General features: G+C 38.2%; 1 protein-coding gene across 1 annotated transcript in view; it reads right to left on the bottom strand.

The window, feature by feature from the left end:
- Positions 1 to 684: 684 nt before the first annotated feature.
- The window catches only part of LOC117526050 (von Willebrand factor A domain-containing protein 7-like), a 77,290-nt gene continuing 58,208 nt past the window's right edge, over positions 685 to 19,766 (bottom strand). Inside the window, exons 10-18 of the mRNA XM_034188039.1 lie at positions 16,282 to 16,398; positions 15,811 to 16,014; positions 15,506 to 15,638; positions 11,703 to 11,855; positions 11,503 to 11,595; positions 11,212 to 11,321; positions 4,823 to 4,978; positions 3,255 to 3,578; positions 685 to 1,695 (exon numbers count right to left, since the gene is read on the bottom strand). Of these exons, the coding sequence (XP_034043930.1) occupies positions 1,207 to 1,695; positions 3,255 to 3,578; positions 4,823 to 4,978; positions 11,212 to 11,321; positions 11,503 to 11,595; positions 11,703 to 11,855; positions 15,506 to 15,638; positions 15,811 to 16,014; positions 16,282 to 16,398 (1,779 nt within the window). The 3' untranslated portion in view covers positions 685 to 1,206. The remainder of the gene's footprint in view (positions 1,696 to 3,254; positions 3,579 to 4,822; positions 4,979 to 11,211; positions 11,322 to 11,502; positions 11,596 to 11,702; positions 11,856 to 15,505; positions 15,639 to 15,810; positions 16,015 to 16,281; positions 16,399 to 19,766) is intronic.

Below are 19,766 nucleotides of genomic sequence, written 5' to 3'. Positions count from 1 at the left end.
TGTGAGCATGTCAGTGAGGCCAGGCCGTGTGGGGCCGGGCCAGCAGATGTGGACATAAGAGCGCACTGCTACATTCATGTCATGTCATGACTGGACATTTGTGACCATGGGTCATCTACAGAGGAACAGACGGTTCATACTTGTATTGTCCACTCGATAAGAGGGATTCAGTAAATTGCAGTGTTTTTTTGTGTGGTTTTTAATTTTTTTTCTCTACAGCAGCGACGCAATGTGGTGCATCATGTTCCATGCACACCTCTCTGACCATGCGTCCCTCCCAAAAGCAGGTGGAATGTTTTGTGGTTCCCCATTTCGTTTTTGGTTCACAGATTTTCTTCCGGTTTCTGCGTCTTTCGTGTTATGTGTGAAAGAGCCTTTAATGCCATTCGATTACATTTCCAGCACGAATGCCATGCGAATGTGGAGTGCATGTGCTGTGGCCAAATGGTTGTGCCGACTGCTGGGTAAGGTGTTCGAGTGAGGCTCAGATTTTTCACAAGTGCCATTCAAATACTGCTTCATGTGCCATTCGGCCTCATTCGTGTTATGTGTGAAGGGGCAATAAGGCCCAACAGTTCTGTGTTCATCTGTGTGCAGCAGATGTGTAGGTGCGGGTCACTGTTTGGCCAACAAATCTAAGGCCATTTTCATTTCCTGTTTTTGGTATGATAAACATGCAAACACTTGCTTTGTGCAAATAATAATCTGATTTATTTATATGTCCTTTTTCACAAAAAAGTAACACACCATTTTTTAATCAAAAGTGAAGTTGTTTAAAACATTTCAATCAACATAAAGTACCTAAAAACAAGTCATGATTCAAATAATAAATGATGATGTCATTAATGTAGAAAGTGGAAAAAACTGAAAATGCAAATAATCACACACTTAATTAATTTTTCAATAATCTTGCTTCCAACCCAACCAGCTAACAGTGCTCTTTTCACTTCAGGACTAAAATAGTCAATTTTACAGTCTCACAAAACTTTCAATCCTTTAAATCCTTAAACATTTTTAAAGTAAACCCAAGTGCTTAAAATAGCTGAAAACATTTAAATCAAGATGAAAAAATTACAATAATTCAGTAAGACATTAATTCATGACAATTTAATTCATTAGAAAAAGGTAAAAACCTTTTTAAGTGGTAACTCAACCTCACAGATCAAATGAGATGATAAAATACGTACATTCTGAGAGGCATCATATTTACTTCCAAATGAGAGAAATCACAACACCAATCCAAAGGCAGTGGGATATGTTCAAATTGTTCCCTCCGCTGGTTGTTGCACTAACTGTAGATGTAGGAGACGTCACCGCAGGAGCAGCTGTGGTGTCCACAGGAGCAGCTGTGGTGTCCACAGGAGCAGCTGTGGTGTCCACAGTGACGTTAGCTTGTCCTACACAGGTTCCCACATTTCCCACCCCGTCCACAGCAACCAGCTCCACAGTGGGTGAACAGCAGGATGCGATGTAGGTGACCACAGTAATGTTCTCACCTCCTGCTCCTACGACCATGCTGGTGTTAAGGGTTCCATTCCCTTGGCGGATGCTGACACGCTGGATGCCAGTGCCATTGATGCCATCGGTGAAGTTGGCAGAGAATGTCCACTGGGACGAACCACACAGAGATGGGGAGACTGAACAGTTGCCTGATACACTGATGACCTCACACATAGGTTCTGTGAAATCTGTCACCTGCAGACAAGAAGAGGGACCAGGTTTATTTTTTATGAGCAAAAATAGGCTTTGTCACTAGAATCAATCATGTGACTTTGAGTAAGTTTAATGTGAAATCCAAACCACAGTAGACTAAAATGTCAATTTAAAAACTGCAAAACAAGGTATGTACTGTCGAAAATACAGTGAGTGAATAGAAGAGTATATTGTTCATGTAGTCCACTGGTGCCTTCTATTGGTACATCAGTTTTGCAAGTGAAACTCCTCCTAAATGTTTTTTTTGTTGTTGTTGTTAAGCTTCACACTGGTTGCAAACTATTTGAAGGTGTGCATGAAGGAAAATAATTCATCTTCAAGGTATGAATTTTCAAGATATTTGTCCATACATGTACAAAATTTGACTTGTTTGTTACATGTTACATAATACGCCTGTGACTAACATAGTCCGAGGTATCAGTCTGAGAGCTTCAATGCAGATCTCTATTTTTTGACCGTTCACAGCCATTACATTCTAAAACTCAAATAACATGACCATTCATGCACACAACCCTGCAGAAACGACTTTGCATTGACTCTAGGTGTAGAAGAAACAAATGTCGGGAGATGGTCTTTCCAGGTATGCAGTGAATGGTATGCATGAGGGAGAGAGAGTAACAGACAGAATGTTTTCACACAGATATTTTCTAATAGTGTCAGATAAATTAACCTATGTTCTGATTGTCTAACAGCAGTTATGCTGTAAAACTCAAATCATACAGCCACAAGTCCATACAGCCCAATAAGCAGGATTTTGTTTGACTGCAGCTGAAGGAAACACTTCTTCATTCTGTCTGTCTCACTCAACATATACGTATTTGTGGACACCAAGTGCAACCCTTTTTGTTGACCACAGTACTTTTATGGATGTATGGTATAGTGGAACTGGTGATGCAGCACTGCAGTTATGTTGCTGGATCGCAGTCATTTGTCAGTGCTAATGACACGAACAATAATTGACATCATCTCTTATAAGATTTAACAAAGTCTCCATCTCTTGTAGCAAGAGTCAGCTGTAAAATATGTGGATGTCGTGTGACCTATAAATGCAGAAGAATTAATGTGGACTTTTGGGATCGTGTGAGTTTAAAAGCCTTTTGAGAGATTTGAGTTTTTCAAAATATACCTGCTTCCATTAAGTGTATTTTCAGTTCTCGACTTTAAACTGCACAATTTGGAGGGTAAAGGAAAGCCACCTACTGTTAACAAATGTGTCAACTGTATATGAAGAGCCCCTTAACTACCACAGGCTTCCGTGGATGAATTCTGCCAAACAACGGATGTAGTTAGCCTATATACATTTGTGAAAAATGTTTTGCACAACAAAAACATTATTTTGTTGCCGACGATGGATGTCAAAAATGTATATGTTGGCTTTCATAAATAGTTGAACTGAATGACAAGAACTGATGTGCCCTACGAGCAAATGTTCTCCATCCTGAAGGAAATCTGGACAAACGTGTATCATTGATACAAAGTGAACTTTTGGAACCAAAGTTCAGCATGAGTGCAGTATAAACCTGGTGACATTTGTCTCTTACCTTAGCATTTACAGAAAATCGGAGCACGGCGTAGTTGAGGTCACTTCCAGCTGAGTTTTGAACTTCAATAGTAAGAGTCACACCTGTTCCTGACATAGCATTGGATGGTGCCGTTAATGTCACAATGCCACTTGCTTGACCTCCATTACCTGGTGCTATTGTAAGCGTTATGGGTGAAGTTGATGGATAACGCTGGTCATTGTTGGCTGTCACAGTGAATGTCTCGGTTGCATTAGCATCAACCGTACCATTAGAGGTTATGGACACTGTAAAATTGATGTTGATGGTTGAGCCTGGTTCTATGCTGGCACTGTTGGATTCCGTCTGAGGGAGATAAGGCAAAGTAAGAGACATTTCCACATAAAACAATCTAAAAATATCCTTGTAGAGTGATGAATCTTTGTGTAATGTATTTCTGGGTTTGGTGTTTCTAATATTTCTGCTGTACACTGTTACCTCAACATGGTGTGTTTGACACTTGATAAACCATGATAAAGAAAATGCTAACCATGGTTAGCATGACCGTGGTTTATGCTAATAGTTAACATCATCTGAGGTTAGCATCTTCTGTAGATAATGAGAACAGCATGTAGTAGTGATGTGTGGGTTGGATGAGTGTAGATAAACTTGGTCAGAAAGCATTGCAGGTGCAGACCTGGTAGGTCAAAAAGTAATTAATAACTTACAGATGTATTACAAGCTCTATAAGTGGTATGTAACAGGCTAAGATGTGATTACATTTTCTTTTCCTCGCTGCCTCTCACTTGAATGTGTCAAGATGTGCGCTGTGCACTGCTTGATGTTGTCTGCATTTCTGTTGAATGCATATTAGCAGTAGAAAAACCTTCATACTGGTGGTGACAGCAGATTTCCTGTCATTTGCAGCAGCAAACTGAAAGTGACAATGTGGGTCGCAGTGATTTTTCAGTGCTAACAACACAGTTAATTTGCATCAATGAAAGATGCAACATTTTGCACAGTGTTATATTAAAGCAGAGAGTGTGCTCTGTGCTTCTTGATATTGTCTGCATTAAGTAACATAACATACATCTTGCAAATTTCTCTGCACCTAATTGTAATTGTTAAATATAAATTATATACTGTGTTTGTGCCTTCATGGAAGATGTTAAACCTTTATGGTATGGTTTTCATTGCAACATAGTCCCATGCCCCCCCCCCAACTCCTTGGGTTGGATTGGGATTCTTTTTTCTCCCCATGGATGTGGTTGGGCTTGAGACAAGAATTAGTACCTATTTTTGTGGGTCAGGCAGTGTGCATTGGCTCTCCTTATGGGTTGGGTGGGTATGGGTGTGAAAAAATCCTGAGCCATGCACCATGAGCAGTTTGTGTAAAACTGTGATTTAGCATCAAATCTGATTACCATTTTCTCTGATCGTGATCAACACTGCCATGTTGACATAATGCCTCCAAACCTGGAGAGGTCAGTTGTGTTGGTTGAGGCACTTGAAGAAAAATAACTGTGAATAGGAGTTCTGAATAATGTGCCAAAATGTGATCTTGCAAAAGCGAATGGTGGAACACAGTTGAAGAGAGGTGTGGAGCTCACAGTAACAGAGATGGTGGACATCTTGATCTGTGCGGATGCTTGTCTCTGGAATTGACTCGGTGTTGAAGTGGAGTTCTCAGTTCCCTTCAGGCGAACCACGTTGTCCCCATCTGGGACACCAGTAAATGTTGCAAGGAAAGAATCACTGCCAAAAACCTGCATCACAAACACAAGAGTCAACCAAAGGAACAACTACAACAACTATTGATTTTTAACAACTTTTTTTTATTCCTACTTCGTTTTGTTAAGCAGCTGATATCCATTTTCTTGCCATAATATGTCATATTTCAGTCATCTGTTGTAAAATTATTTTGTAATTTCCATACATGTCAACCTATACGGATTGTCCGTAAATTATACAGATTTTTCCAAGTTTCAGAGTCATGCGGACGTAGAAATAAAGTCTTACGGATGTTCATGGTTTGGTCTGCAGCAGGTCTGTAATCAACCGTTTCTGCAGCGTGACTGCACTTTGATGCGTGAGCCAGTGAAGCAATGCTTCGATCCACTAATTCATTGGTTCTTTGATTTGCTGCTCTTCAGAAATGGCAAGTCCGCTTCTTAACCCCTCTCAAAGCCATTAAAATATTGTGAGTCACTTTTGTGTGGATTAAAGTCACTAACTGGGACTCATGTCTTTTTGCAGTCAAGAAATGAGAATCAACCGCTGTTCCATTGGCACAACTCCAAACGCTGCGCGGCTTTCTGTTGAGACAGAGTCCAGTCGGAATTAATAACTTCAAAATGAATTGCCGCTTTAAATAAAATGACACCTCTTACAAACATAATACAGCCAATAAACTACAATCGACTAAAACGTTTTTTCCTCCCAAAGTGAGACGTGCTGTATTCTATATGAATTACATCCTGACGTGCAGCACAGTCAGCTGCAAGAGTTCAGCTCAGACATATGGAAAGACATTCATGCCAGTAATGTCTGAAAAGAAATGCTTTTGACAAACAATACAGATTTTGTTTATTCCTGTTTATGTCCAGAGATCAAGGATCCACCATGTAGAGTTTATTATGTCCAAAGTTTAAGTGACCAATTTCATATTTATTTACTTCTAAGACTCAAAATATTGTTCAATTTCAATTTAATCGGCTTATAAAGTGCCAAATCACAACAAAAGTCATCTCAAGGCACCTCACATTGAACAGTTCAACATAAAAAATTTAAATAAATAAATAAAAATTCAAAAAATTCAAATACATAATTAAAAACACAAGTAAAAGAATAAAACAGATAAAAAATAAAAACTATTTATAAGAAAGAGAATAAAAATAGGCTTTAAGTATTGACTTAAAAATGTCCACGGACTCCAACAGGAAGACCATTCCACAGAGCGGGTGCATGATAAGAAAAAGCTCTTTGACCCGCTGACATAGAAAACCTGTAAAGCCTACTTTTAGTACTCAAAAAATTCACAAGAGGTATCGATAAGGCAATCGATAAGGAATCGGATTGATCAGTGGAATCGATAATGGTATAGATATCGATAAAATCTTATAGCTACCCATCCCTAATAAACACAGGGTGAAGTCGAGGATCATCAACATGCCAGTCCGCCACATCGGCACTGGTGAGGCGATTTTCAATACACTTGAAGTTCTGAGGTATGTTTTAGTTTGTTCATTATATTCGATTTATTTTTCATAATTTCATTAATATATTTCCATTAGTGATACACAGTTCTTATTTCTGTAAAAAATAACTAAATTTGACACATTCAGTTCCATAAAATTCAGCTTGAAGCATGAATACTAGATCTCTATTGCTTGAACTTCAACTGTGGAGGAAATACTAATGATCCTGACTTTAATGTCATTGTGGCAACTCATAATATGTGGACAAAAACCCAGTTATGTGATACCGCTATGCGGTTGTCTGTACTGTAATAAAACTGATTTTGGTGCGATTTGGAGGTTATAAGGATTTTGTGTTGATTTTATGGATTTTCTCACTTGGTTATACAGGTGGACCCTCAAAGGGGTTGACATGTATGAATTTCAACAAAAGTCGCTATGTACTTATTTTCAATGAAAACCGTATTGCTACATTCTGTAAATTATTTAAACTGCATTGTACTAATTGTAATGTTTACAGTACATAAAATACAAAAGTTTTGATTTATTTACTGCATTCTAATTTGACATTGATGTTTTGGAATTTGAAACATGCAGGTAATTTCTGAAATGAGATTTTCATTTTCAAATTTATTATGTCAGTTGTAACAATGTTGATTTGATTTCCATTTGGTGCATTTAAAAAACATCTGCTATTTCAAAGACAGGTTCCCTATTTTACCTGTGTCACTGAAAGGAGTGCAGGTGTGTGTGTGTGTGTATTCTGCATTATAACAGCCAAGTGGCCTCTGTGTGCATACATGTGCATGTGTATGGCTTTGATTATGCACAAACTGGCGAGAGCTGACATCTGCTGTTTGGTATACATTTAACTGCTGTGAAAACAAAGTTGATAGGACAAATATTTTTGGAAAAATTAGCAATTTTTGCTAACCAGTAAATAGTGGCCATTGTGCTGTAATGCACTATGAGAGTTTGGGGTTTCGAGGTTTTAAATGTTGTTTGTAGTAGTTTATGTAGTTTATGTAGTTTAACAGTGTTGTTCGTGTTATTGATTTATTGTTTTTGTAGTTAAATTGGTTTAGTCAGTGTAGTTAAGTGTTATGTTGCTCTTTCCATGAGTGATTTAAGTCTAGTTAAATTTAGTGAGTTAAGCGAGTTAGGTTAAATGATTTTTTTAACTAAACATCATATCCTTAGCGAGCAGCAATGCGGTTTTAGAAAGAATCGCACTACTTCACTGGCTGTGATGGATTTTGTCGAACAAATTTCTAACACGATTGAAAATAAGCAATATACTGTAGGGTTTTTTGATTTCCAGAAAGCATTTGATACTATAGATCATACCTTGCTACTGGACAAATTACAGAAGTATGGTATCAGGGGATTGGCACATGACTGGATAGCGAGCTACTTAGAGAGTAGGTATCAGTGTGTCCACTTTGGTGGGACAAATTCTGAGTTTTTGAAGATTACTTGTGGGGTGCCCCAGGGTTCAGTCCTTGGGCCACTGTTGTTTGTTTTGTATATTAATGATATATGTTTGGTTTCCAAGTACGGAAGTTGTATTTTATTTGCGGATGATACGACTGTGTTTTGTAGTGGGGATAATTTAGGACAGCTCCTGGACAAGATGGAGAACGAATTACATAAATTTAAACAATGGTTTGATTTAAATAAATTATCACTCCATTTTGGTAAAACTAAGTGTATCATATCTGGGAATAAGTCCAGGAATTTAAGCAAAAATCTATTATTACATGATATTGAAATTGAAACTGTAACAGATACAAAATTTCTTGGTGTTCATATTAACAATAGATTAAGCTGGAAAACACATATTAACTATGTTAAATCTAAAATGTCAAAAGCCATTGCAATTCTGCATAAAGCCCAGGACTTCCTCACCCAACATGCATTAACCACTTTATATCATGCATTACTTGTTCCATATATGACATGTTGTGTCGAGGTTTGGGGAAATACATACAGAACTCATACTAAACCAGTTTTCTGTTGCAAAAGAAAGCTATAAGAATTATCAGTAATAAACCTTATCATGAGCCAACAAATCCGTTATTTGCTTGTCTGCAAATTTTAAAATTCTGGGACTTGGTTGATTATATTACAACACAGATTATGTATAAAGTCAACAATAAGCTTTTGCCTCAACATGTCCAGGATCTGTTTAAAATGAGGGATTCCAGCTACAGTTTGAGAGGAACATTATTATTTGAGAAACTGAAGATCCGTACTACTGCTAAAAGTCATTGTCAGGGGTCTTAATATTTGGAATAATTGTCCTGATAATATTAAATACTTTGTACACTGATTGGTTTTAAAAGGCTTTACAAAAAGAACATATTTACCTGTTATAGGAAGGATTAGGTTTACCATTTTTGTCATTATTCACTTTTACTTAGGGGAGGTGATGGTCTAGTGGCTAAGGTGTTGGGCTTGAGTACAGAAGATCATGGGTTCAAATCCCCACCTGACTGGAAAATCACTAAGGGCCCTTGGGCAAGGCCTTTAATCACCTATTGCTCCCGGTGTGTAGTGAGCGCCTTGTAAGGCAGCACCCTGACATCGGGGTGAATGTGAGGCATAATTGTAAAGCGCTTTGAGCATCTGATTCAGATGGAAAAGCGCTATATAAATGCAGTTTGGTTGTGTTTTGAAATTTCTGTGATTAAGTTAAATTGTTTATGCACTTTCTTTTTTCTTTTTTGTATAGTGGATATATATATATATATATATATATATATATTACAGCAGCTATGCGTGCATGCATGTGTGCAAGCAACTTCGATCACAGACATATTGTGGACAGCTGACATTTGGCGTTTGCTGTGTTTATGAATTTTGGGTCAAAGGATGAACGCTACAAAAACAAAAGTTGATAGAACTAATATTTTTGGAGAACCTACAGATTTTAGCTAACAACACTGAAAAATGGATGTTGCTCACAATTTTCCAGACTCGCACGTCATTCCAGCAGAAGGCTGTAAGTCATCTTTATATTAAAAGTGTGAGTGTGGTGAGTGAGTGTATTTATTTATTTATGTATTTTTAGTAAGATCAATGTAAGCACATAATATAACTGCAAATATATAAAAATACATGGATGATGCAAGAAAGTGAAAACACTTTTTTCCATTGTGATCCATTTAAAAATCAAATGACAAAATAGAAGTAATAATAAATAAAAACAATAACAATGATGATAATAATAATAGTGTGTCTATGATAATAACAACCTAAACAATTTCTAAATACATTAAGAAAGCAAATTCACATTTAAAACAACATAATTAACAGGAAATAAAAGGGCTGAGTTCCTCTTCTAAAAACTGTTGAAGTGTAAGGTTCTAAAAATATTCTGGACTCACACGCCATTGTAACTCATTATGCAAGCTTACCACCCTATTACCACCCTTGCAAAATGCCAGGTACCTATTATACAAACACTCCTCAATCTAGAGCCTGTGGATCCCCATGGACAACACTCTCTCTCTCTCTCTCTCTCTCTCTCTCTCTCTCTCTCTCTCTCTCTCTCTCTCTCTCTCTCTCTCTCTCTATCTATCTATCTATCTATCTCATAGATAACATATACAGTTTTTACTTAAAAATTGGTCCTAGGTGAGGAAAAAAGGCAATTCAAGAGACTCTTGATGATGGACACAATACAGGACAGTGTCACCTCACCCAAATTTCACAAGATCTTCATGGATTGTAATCAAACTTGATAATGTACATTATATCTTGCTAAAACTTTGCACAAATTCAAGATTGGGTTCAGCGACACAAGTTAGAGTATGTTTTGCCATTGTTTACAACCCTAGTCATCTTAGCATTCAAGCCTTTGAGTGCTCTACTCACATGATAATTGCTAAATTTGCGAAAAATAAATACTTTTCATAAAAAATTTGTTTCAGAAGTAATCAATTAATCTAAAAGAGGCAGCCAGTCTGTCACAGGGCTTCCACTACATTAGCTGTTAGAAAAGATACAGCCTGCAGGGTGTATCTTTTCAAATAGGAAGTTGTATCAACCCTCTCAGTTTATTTATCGGAATCTGTATGTAACTTCTTTAACATCAGGTATACCAAAGAGTAAAATAAAACCAAAATCAGTCAATATAAATAACAGAAGTTTAGTTTTAGGTTTAACATAGGTTTAGGTTTAATTCACAGTCTCTCCAATAACCTGGCCATGGCCGACGTGACATTTGGTTACCATTTTTGGTTACCAAACTGTCTATTACATTGCTGTTTGTTTTTTGTTTTACTTTTTTCTTTCAGACAACAAACAAGGGCAACATAGTGGTGTAAGTGATTTATGCACTTGGATCCAAAACAGAAGGCAATGGCTCAAGACCACCTATGTCCCATTCTCCATCTACATCTGGAGTTGCACCAAGAAGGCTAATAAATTGAAATTGAAATGAGTATCAAACATTTGGCTGTGTCCAAAGACAACAGTTTTGGGTGGTGGGCACTCTGAGAGCTTTGAACTGTAAAATCCCTGAACATTTCAGACAGACGCTGTGGCGTCACTACAGTGCCTTTTCAGGCAACTGGCAGGAGAGATGTTGCTTATCACAACAGAAAGCAAAGGAGCCTAATGACAAAGCGAAAATGAGAAGGGAAAAATCATGACTGGTGATGACACAATGCAATATACAACCTCACCAATAGATGGCACTAAGTCCTATACAATGTACCTTGAATCTAATAGACTGTGGAGCAATAATTCAGACAAGGGGATTTAAAATTATATATGTTTGGTGGAACATGACATGCCTGTAATGAACCCAGGATCTCAGTTTTCCCTGATATGTCAACTAGAGTGACATCGGTGAGATTGACTGTGTCGCTGTCTGTCACAGTTATCATCAGGCTGACGTTGCCACCTGCAAGGTTTTGAAAAGATAAAACGGACATGAGGTGAGCAACATTTTGAAGGACTTTTAAAGATGACTTTTGTGCTCAGTTATTATGATGTTTAGAACGATGAGCGAAAAGAGAGTTTCTGTGTGCTCATGTGCAATGAGACTGAAAGCAAACTGAAACAAAAGATGAAAAAAGTCTCACCTGTAAGAGGACGCCCCGTTTTTGGGCCAAAGTCTGAATGGGCTCCTCCATGCTTTTCCACAAGGTTAAAGACAAAGTCGATTGAACTTTGACCTGGTGGACAGATACATACGTAAATCAGAAGTCTGTATGGGAAATGCTACAAAACATCACTCCATAAATTAATCAAATGCCACAGACACACACTCTGTACTACTGACCTGTGACCTTAATCGAGTATGGATTATTAGATGTAACGGTGAGTTCCCATAATCCTGTCTGATTCTCAGCATTGATCTGTAAACGATACAGGTTTCCAACTTTGGAGAACGATCCCAGAGGGCCGTTGGACTGACTGGAACTCTGAGTCACACCTGGAGGTGAGAAAACAATGTTATTGAGCAGTAAAGCCACTGAAAATACTGTATCCCATTAAATTTGAGACCATGGCTTTTATGAATACATATGTAATCCCATTGCTGAGTTGGTAAACAGTCTAACTGCCTCAACATAACCTACACAAACTCCCACCAATACACACACAGCTAACAATAATTCTAATGACCAGGGCTTCAAAGCACAATTTTGTTTGACTATTTATTCTGAACAGAATCAGTTTCCAGCTTTGGATTCTACTTTTAAATTATTGTTCCTGAACTGGTTTGAACCAAAAGAAATACCATATTTGGCCCAGAGTTTGTATTGAAAATGTGAATCCCAATGCCCAACCCCCAGTCACCAGCCACCTTACACCAGCACCAAATTCAGTACACAGAGCTGCTAATTTCAGGATCTACTTAAGCGTGCTGGTGGTGTGGCAAACGATGCCATTTAAACAAAATGTGTATAAAATTATGTAGTTTTATATTTGGAAAGACAGCGTAAACAAAAGTATATCTATTATGCCAGAATATCTTTTTACTTGAAGATATCTTTTACTTTTAACTTTTAAGGTTCCAGGGCCTAAGAGGTCACAATTTTACTCTTGAATTTGCAAGAAGTAGACACAATATCAGGAAGTATAGCTTTTCAAACATGGGTTTTCAGTTCATGGGTTGGATGTCATTTGACATTCAGCAGTGGGACATGGTAGATCATCAGATGTGTGGACCACAGCACTTGCTCTGCCACGCCCCTCCCCTTACTTGCCTTCCACCCAGACCCTAGGTGGCTACTAGAAGCGATCGTGGTACTAAAACTCAAATTCAGTTTATTAGTAGTTGCAAATGTACCAGAGATGATACTGGAATTCATCAGTTATCAGTAACTTCTGATACATTTTTGGGTGGTTTATTGTTTTATCTTTATCAAAGATAACTTTTCAGTTATCTGATTATCTGTTATCGAAGTAAATTATTTGGTTATCTGTGCCCACCACTGCACATATGGCACTGAAGGTACATTCTGCTTATTCCTGCTGTGTTCTACTGGCATTGTAGGGTTTCGCACTATGTTCCTTTTATTCTTTGTACTTTTGATTTAATTTTTATTTTTTCGTGCTGTGTTGTGTCCGCATTCGACTTGCACTCTGGGTTGTCAAACTGGATTCAGGAGCTGCTGCAAACTGAATGTGCGTGAATATTCGAGCCGGCTTCGTACCACATTCTGGGTATTCATACGGCATTTGTACACGGGTGTACGAATGTCTGTCCCATATGAATGTGGCTCAAATTCTGGCTGTTTATCCATTCAGCTGATTTATACGGCGTTCGTGCTCTAGTGTGACAGGGCCCTGATGCAACTCCTCATTACATGGAGGTATGTAGCAGGGGTGGTGTTTGACTGGGACCTTTCTTCACTGAAACCAAGCGCACTAACCACTTGTCCACCACAGTTATGGAATATTTTGCCATCATGTGATTCTCTTACTTGATGTTTCATTTAAAGCAAATTATGACCATTTTTAATAGATCTGGCTTAACTTTTTTTTTTCATTTTCAAAATTTCTGCATTTCCGTGTGTTTGTGTACGTATGTATGTGTGTGTGTGTGTGTATATATATATATATATATATATATATATATATATATATATATATATATATATATACGAGGGTAGGCTGAAAAGTTCTCACCATGAAGGAGTAATGCATTAACTGCATCATAGTGTATATATATATATAAAATATATATACGAGGTCTGTTAGAAAAGTATCCAACCTTTTTATTTTTTTGCAAAATTTGAATCACGTGTGCTTGCATGAGCCAACCTTGAACCTTTGTGCACATGCGTGAATTTTTTCACGCCTGTCGATTGTGTCATTTGCTTGTAAGCAGCCTTTGTGTGAGGATGGGTGGAGTCTCTCGTCGGATTTTCTTTGCAAGGACATGCTCTCACAGGACATGCTATGACATGCCCACCTCTTCCACAATTTCTCGGATAGTCACATGACTGAAACGCCACCGAAAGCCACCTGAATCATCCGAATGGTGGAAGAGGTGGGTATCATTTTTCGGAGTCACAGCATGTCCTGTGAGACTTCAAAACGGAGGCGCTTTTGCTCCGTCAGCAGCTTCATGCCAAAGCCATTGGCATGAATTTCGCTGCAACTCTTTTCATGGCCAAATCTTCTTTCACAGTGGAATGTGCCGAAAAAGTGCTGGTGTCCACCTCTTCCACAATTTCTCGGAGAGTCACACAACGGTCCCGCATCACCACAACGTTCACTTTGGAAATGATCTGGTCGTTTCAGTGTGTTGATGGCCAACTGGAGTGTGACTCGCTCTCCACCGTTGTGTGGTCATCTTCAAACCGGTTGTACCGCTCCTTAATCTGTGTGATGCCCAGAGGATCGTCACCAAAAGCCGTCTGAATAATCCGAATGGTTTCCACCTGGCTGTCGCCCAGTTTCTGGCAAAATTTGATGCAGTCGCGCTGCTCCAGTCATTCCGCCATTTTCCTTCCAAAGAAAATCCGACAAGAGACTACACCCATCCTCACACAAAGGCTGCTTACAAGCAAATGACGCAATTGACAGGCGTGAAAAAATTCATGCATGCGCACGAAGGTTCAAGGTTGGCTCATGCAAGCACACGTGATTCAAATCCATCAGGTTTTTGCAAAAAAATAAAAAGGTCCGATACTTTTCTAACAGACCTCGTGTATGTGTATATATATATATATATATATATATGAAAATATATGTATATGAAAATTAGACCTCGATCTGCAACAAACTCAACTTGTCACACAAATCCAAGCCTCACATTTGGGTCGGCAGCACACTTTCTTGCATCACAGATTTATAGAATGTGTATTAAACATTTTGTAAAATGTAAGTGGAAAAATGACAGGGATTTTACACCTACTTTGAAGAGGCCATTCATTTCATGTGGAAGCATAAAACAAAAAATTTCAACTTGCCAACACTAGCTGAGCTTCTGATCCATGGTTGCAGCACACTACTCCCAACAAAATTTGAAATTAAAGTACAAAAACAATGAGTTTTCACATCAATCTCACAGTCATTGCCACCTGTAGATTGTATACAACTGCAGCTTGCACTTGCATTCCGCCCTTAGCCTTTCTGTTTTTTACTTCTACATGTGCAGAAGCACATGGCAGGAAGGTAATAAACGCCACGTTATGGCCATTCAAAGGTGTTCATGGCATTTCAAGGAAGACAGTAATTGAACTCAGCACCAAGTTATAGCAAACAATGTTTTAATTTGCAATAAGAGAAAGAAAAAATATTGTTTTTAAGAAGTCACCACTATTTTAAAAGTGTTTCTTTTCCAGGCAAAAAACAACAACAACAACAAAACAAACAAACAAACTGGGTTGGGGTTTGTTGTGAACCGTATATCAATTGCTTTGGTTCCCTGAAATGACTTCAAAGACTTGTTAGTCAGTCACACATGCACACACACACACACACACACACACACACACACACACACACACACACACACACACACACACACACACACACATATATATATATATATATATATATATATATATATATATACGAGTATATATATATATGAGTATATATATAAAATGATTTTCCCAAACTGTCTACCTTCGGGGTTCCTGAGGATGAAGGTCAGAGATGTTTCTGTGATATAGGCAGTCATGTTGATTAATGATGCATCAATAAAGAAAGTAAAATTATCAGGTTTCCCGGGATTCCTCGATACCTGAAAAACTGTAACCTGAAAGAGGAAAAAAACTACTGAGACAGAGGAATGGAAGTGGAACATGATGATGATGATCTGTGTGGACAATTTGTCAACAACTTTGTGCTAATTTATGTATATCAGATTAAAATGATGCATCACCTTCTGTCAGATATTAAGTCAGCTGTTAGCTCAGGATACATCTTACCACAGCTGTGGCTGTTATGTCTTCTACAATGGCTGTGGCCTTTGAGATGTCTGCCTTGGAGACCTCAACGACGCTCCCTCCAGACGCTATGGCCAATTCCTCATACAATGTTGAACCGGCTCTTGACAGAATATGTGCAGTCGCATTTTGATTATCACTGCGACGCCGGCGCCTGAAGGAGAAACCTGTCAGTAAGAAAGTTACCTAAAAAACAAAAACAAGAACATAAAAAAATGTACAGGTTATGTGCATAAACTTGAGATGGTGGGAATGTGACAAGGGGATATATGCATTGCACATAAGATAATACAATATAATTATACAGTACGTAGAATATATAGTGGCTGCAAAGTGTATAACGTGTTTGTTATTGGTGTTTGTTTCTTTAATTGCAGAAGTGATTATTGTGATTTTATTGGCTGAACTGATATTAATAAGAGTGAGGATTCAGAAGTGTTGACTGCCACTCACCGCAGACTTTGTGGTCTCTATAAGAGCCTTGATAGTATTTTTCAGGTAAGCATCTTTTGCTGTAGCATCAGTGAAGAGAAAGATTTCAGAGTATGGTGGTGCCGCCGTCAGGGCAAGCTGCCAGGTGTAGATAAAAGAGAACAGGTCCGTTTACGCCACCAGAACTTGATCTACTTCTAGATGTTGTGAACATTTACAGGAACAACCCCAAAACTGACCGTCTCAGCCTCGAAGACTCATAGTTAAGGGAGTGATGGAATTGGAGGTATATAGAAATGTGTAATTTTCCCCCATTTAGACAGTATACCTTTAACATGGCCTCAAATCCAGAATTCATCACTTCATAATTGACATAAAAAGAAACTATGTTAATCACCACACCAGAATAAATGAAATACTCAGCCTCTGATAACACTGACCAACACAATTATCAGATTATCTCATTCCTCCTTGAGGACTTGAGTCCTCACTGGACTCTGCACTTTGGATGGAGCAGCTCTCATTTCTAGAAATCTGGCCAATTTTCTTAAATCCTCCAAACCGTGACTATCCAGGGTTGGGACCAGGAAGCAGAGTTGTAGTCTTACACACCTCTCTGCAGCTCGTCTCCCCCTGCCATCCCCTCATTACCCCATCCCCGTAGAGACGGTGCCTGCTCCCAGACTACCAATAACCAGCAAAAATCTATTTAAGCATAAAAATTCAAAAAGAAAAAATAATATAGCATCTTCAACTGCACCACAGACTAAAACAGTTAAATGTGGTCTATTAAACATTAGGTCTCTCTCTTCTAAGTCCCTGTTGGTAAATGATATAATAATTGATCAACATATTGATTTATTCTGCCTTACAGAAACCTGGTTACAGCAGGATGAATATGTTAGTTTAAATGAGTCAACACCCCCGAGTCACACTAACTGTCAGAATGCTCGTAGCACGGGCCGAGGCGGAGGATTAGCAGCAATCTTCCATTCCAGCTTATTAATTAATCAAAAACCCAGACAGAGCTTTAATTCATTTGAAAGCTTGTGTCTTAGTCTTGTCCATCCAAATTGGAAGTCCCAAAAACAAGTTTTATTTGTTATTATCTATCGTCCACCTGGTCGTTACTGTGAGTTTCTCTATGAATTTTCAGACCTTTTGTCTGACTTAGTGCTTAGCTCAGATAAGATAATTATAGTGGGCGATTTTAACATCCACACAGATGCTGAGAATGACAGCCTCAACACTGCATTTAATCTATTATTAGACTCTATTGGCTTTGCTCAAAAAGTAAATGAGTCCACCCACCACTTTAATCATATCTTAGATCTTGTTCTGACTTATGGTATGGAAATAGAAGACTTAACAGTATTCCCTGAAAACTCCCTTCTGTCTGATCATTTCTTAATAACATTTACATTTACTCTGATGGACTACCCAGCAGTGGGGAATAAGTTTCATTACACTAGAAGTCTTTCAGAAAGCGCTGTAACTATGTTTAAGGATATGATTCCTTCTTTATGTTCTCTAATGCCATATACCAACACAGTGCAGAGTAGCTACCTAAACTCTGTAAGTGAGATAGAGTATCTCGTCAATAGTTTTACATCCTCATTGAAGACAACTTTGGATGCTGTAGCTCCTCTAAAAAAGAGAGCTTTAAATCAGAAGTGCCTGACTCCATGGTATAACTCACAAACTCGTAGCTTAAAGCAGATAACCCGTAAGTTGGAGAGGAAATGGCGTCTCACTAATTTAGAAGATCTTCACTTAGCCTGGAAAAAGAGTCTGTTGCTCTATAAAAAAAGCCCTCCGTAAAGCTAGGACATCTTTCTACTCATCACTAATTGAAGAAAATAAGAACAACCCCAGGTTTCTTTTCAGCACTGTAGCCAGGCTGACAGAGTCAGAGCTCTATTGAGCTGAGTATTCCATTAACTTTAACTAGTAATGACTTCATGACTTTCTTTGCTAACAAAATTTTAACTATTAGAGAAAAAATTACTCATAACCATCCCAAAGACGTATCGTTATCTTTGGCTGCTTTCAGTGATGCCAGTATTTGGTTAGACTCTTTCTCTCCGATTGTTCTGTCTGAGTTATTTTCATTAGTTACTTCATCCAAACCATCAACATGTTTATTAGACCCCATTCCTACCAGGCTGCTCAAGGAAGCCCTACCATTATTTAATGCTTCGATCTTAAATATGATCAATCTATCTTTGTTAGTTGGCTATGTACCACAGGCTTTTAAGGTGGCAGTAATTAAACCATTACTTAAAAAGCCATCACTTGACCCAGCTATCTTAGCTAATTATAGGCCAATCTCCAACCTTCCTTTTCTCTCAAAAATTCTTGAAAGGGTAGTTGTAAAACAGCTAACTGATCATCTGCAGAGGAATGGTCTATTTGAAGAGTTTCAGTCAGGTTTTAGAATTCATCATAGTACAGATACAGCATTAGTGAAGGTTACAAATGATCTTCTTATGGCCTCGGACAGTGGACTCATCTCTGTGCTTGTTCTGTTAGACCTCAGTGCTGCTTTTGATACTGTTGACCATAAAATTTTATTACAGAGATTAGAGCATGCCATAGGTATTAAAGGCACTGCGCTGCGGTGGTTTGAATCATATTTGTCTAATAGATTACAATTTGTTCATGTAAATGGGGAATCTTCTTCACAGACTAAAGTTAATTATGGAGTTCCACAAGGTTCTGTGCTAGGACCAATTTTATTCACTTTATACATGCTTCCCTTAGGCAGTATTATTAGACGGTATTGCTTAAATTTTCATTGTTACGCAGATGATACCCAGCTTTATCTATCCATGAAGCCAGAGGACACACACCAATTAGCTAAACTGCAGGATTGTCTTACAGACATAAAGACATGGATGACCTCTAATTTCCTGCTTTTAAACTCAGATAAAACTGAAGTTATTGTACTTGGCCCCACAAATCTTAGAAACATGGTGTCTAACCAGATCCTTACTCTGGATGGCATTACCCTGACCTCTAGTAATACTGTGAGAAATCTTGGAGTCATTTTTGATCAGGATATGTCATTCAAAGCGCATATTAAACAAATATGTAGGACTGCTTTTTTGCATTTACGCAATATCTCTAAAATCAGAAAGGTCTTGTCTCAGAGTGATGCTGAAAAACTAATTCATGCATTTATTTCCTCTAGGCTGGACTATTGTAATTCATTATTATCAGGTTGTCCTAAAAGTTCCCTAAAAAGCCTTCAGTTAATTCAAAATGCTGCAGCTAGAGTACTAACGGGGACTAGAAGGAGAGAGCATATCTCACCCATGTTTTCCCCCTGTCTGCATATATAGTAATGGTAAATGCCAAACTGGCAGAACCATTTATGAACATTAATACCCATATATGCAATTTAGCTTGCAAGACAGAAGGTATGTAGTGCATGAGTGAATGTGGTGTGTGTGTGACCCCTATCCGCTCATCCCGATCAGCCTACAACATCCTACTCAAAGCCA

Source organism: Thalassophryne amazonica, chromosome 15 (genome assembly GCF_902500255.1).
Source record: "Thalassophryne amazonica chromosome 15, fThaAma1.1, whole genome shotgun sequence".
Taxonomy (NCBI): Eukaryota; Metazoa; Chordata; class Actinopteri; order Batrachoidiformes; family Batrachoididae; genus Thalassophryne; species Thalassophryne amazonica.
Note: the sequence above shows the minus strand (reverse complement) of the source record. Positions and strands in the feature narration are given on the sequence as shown.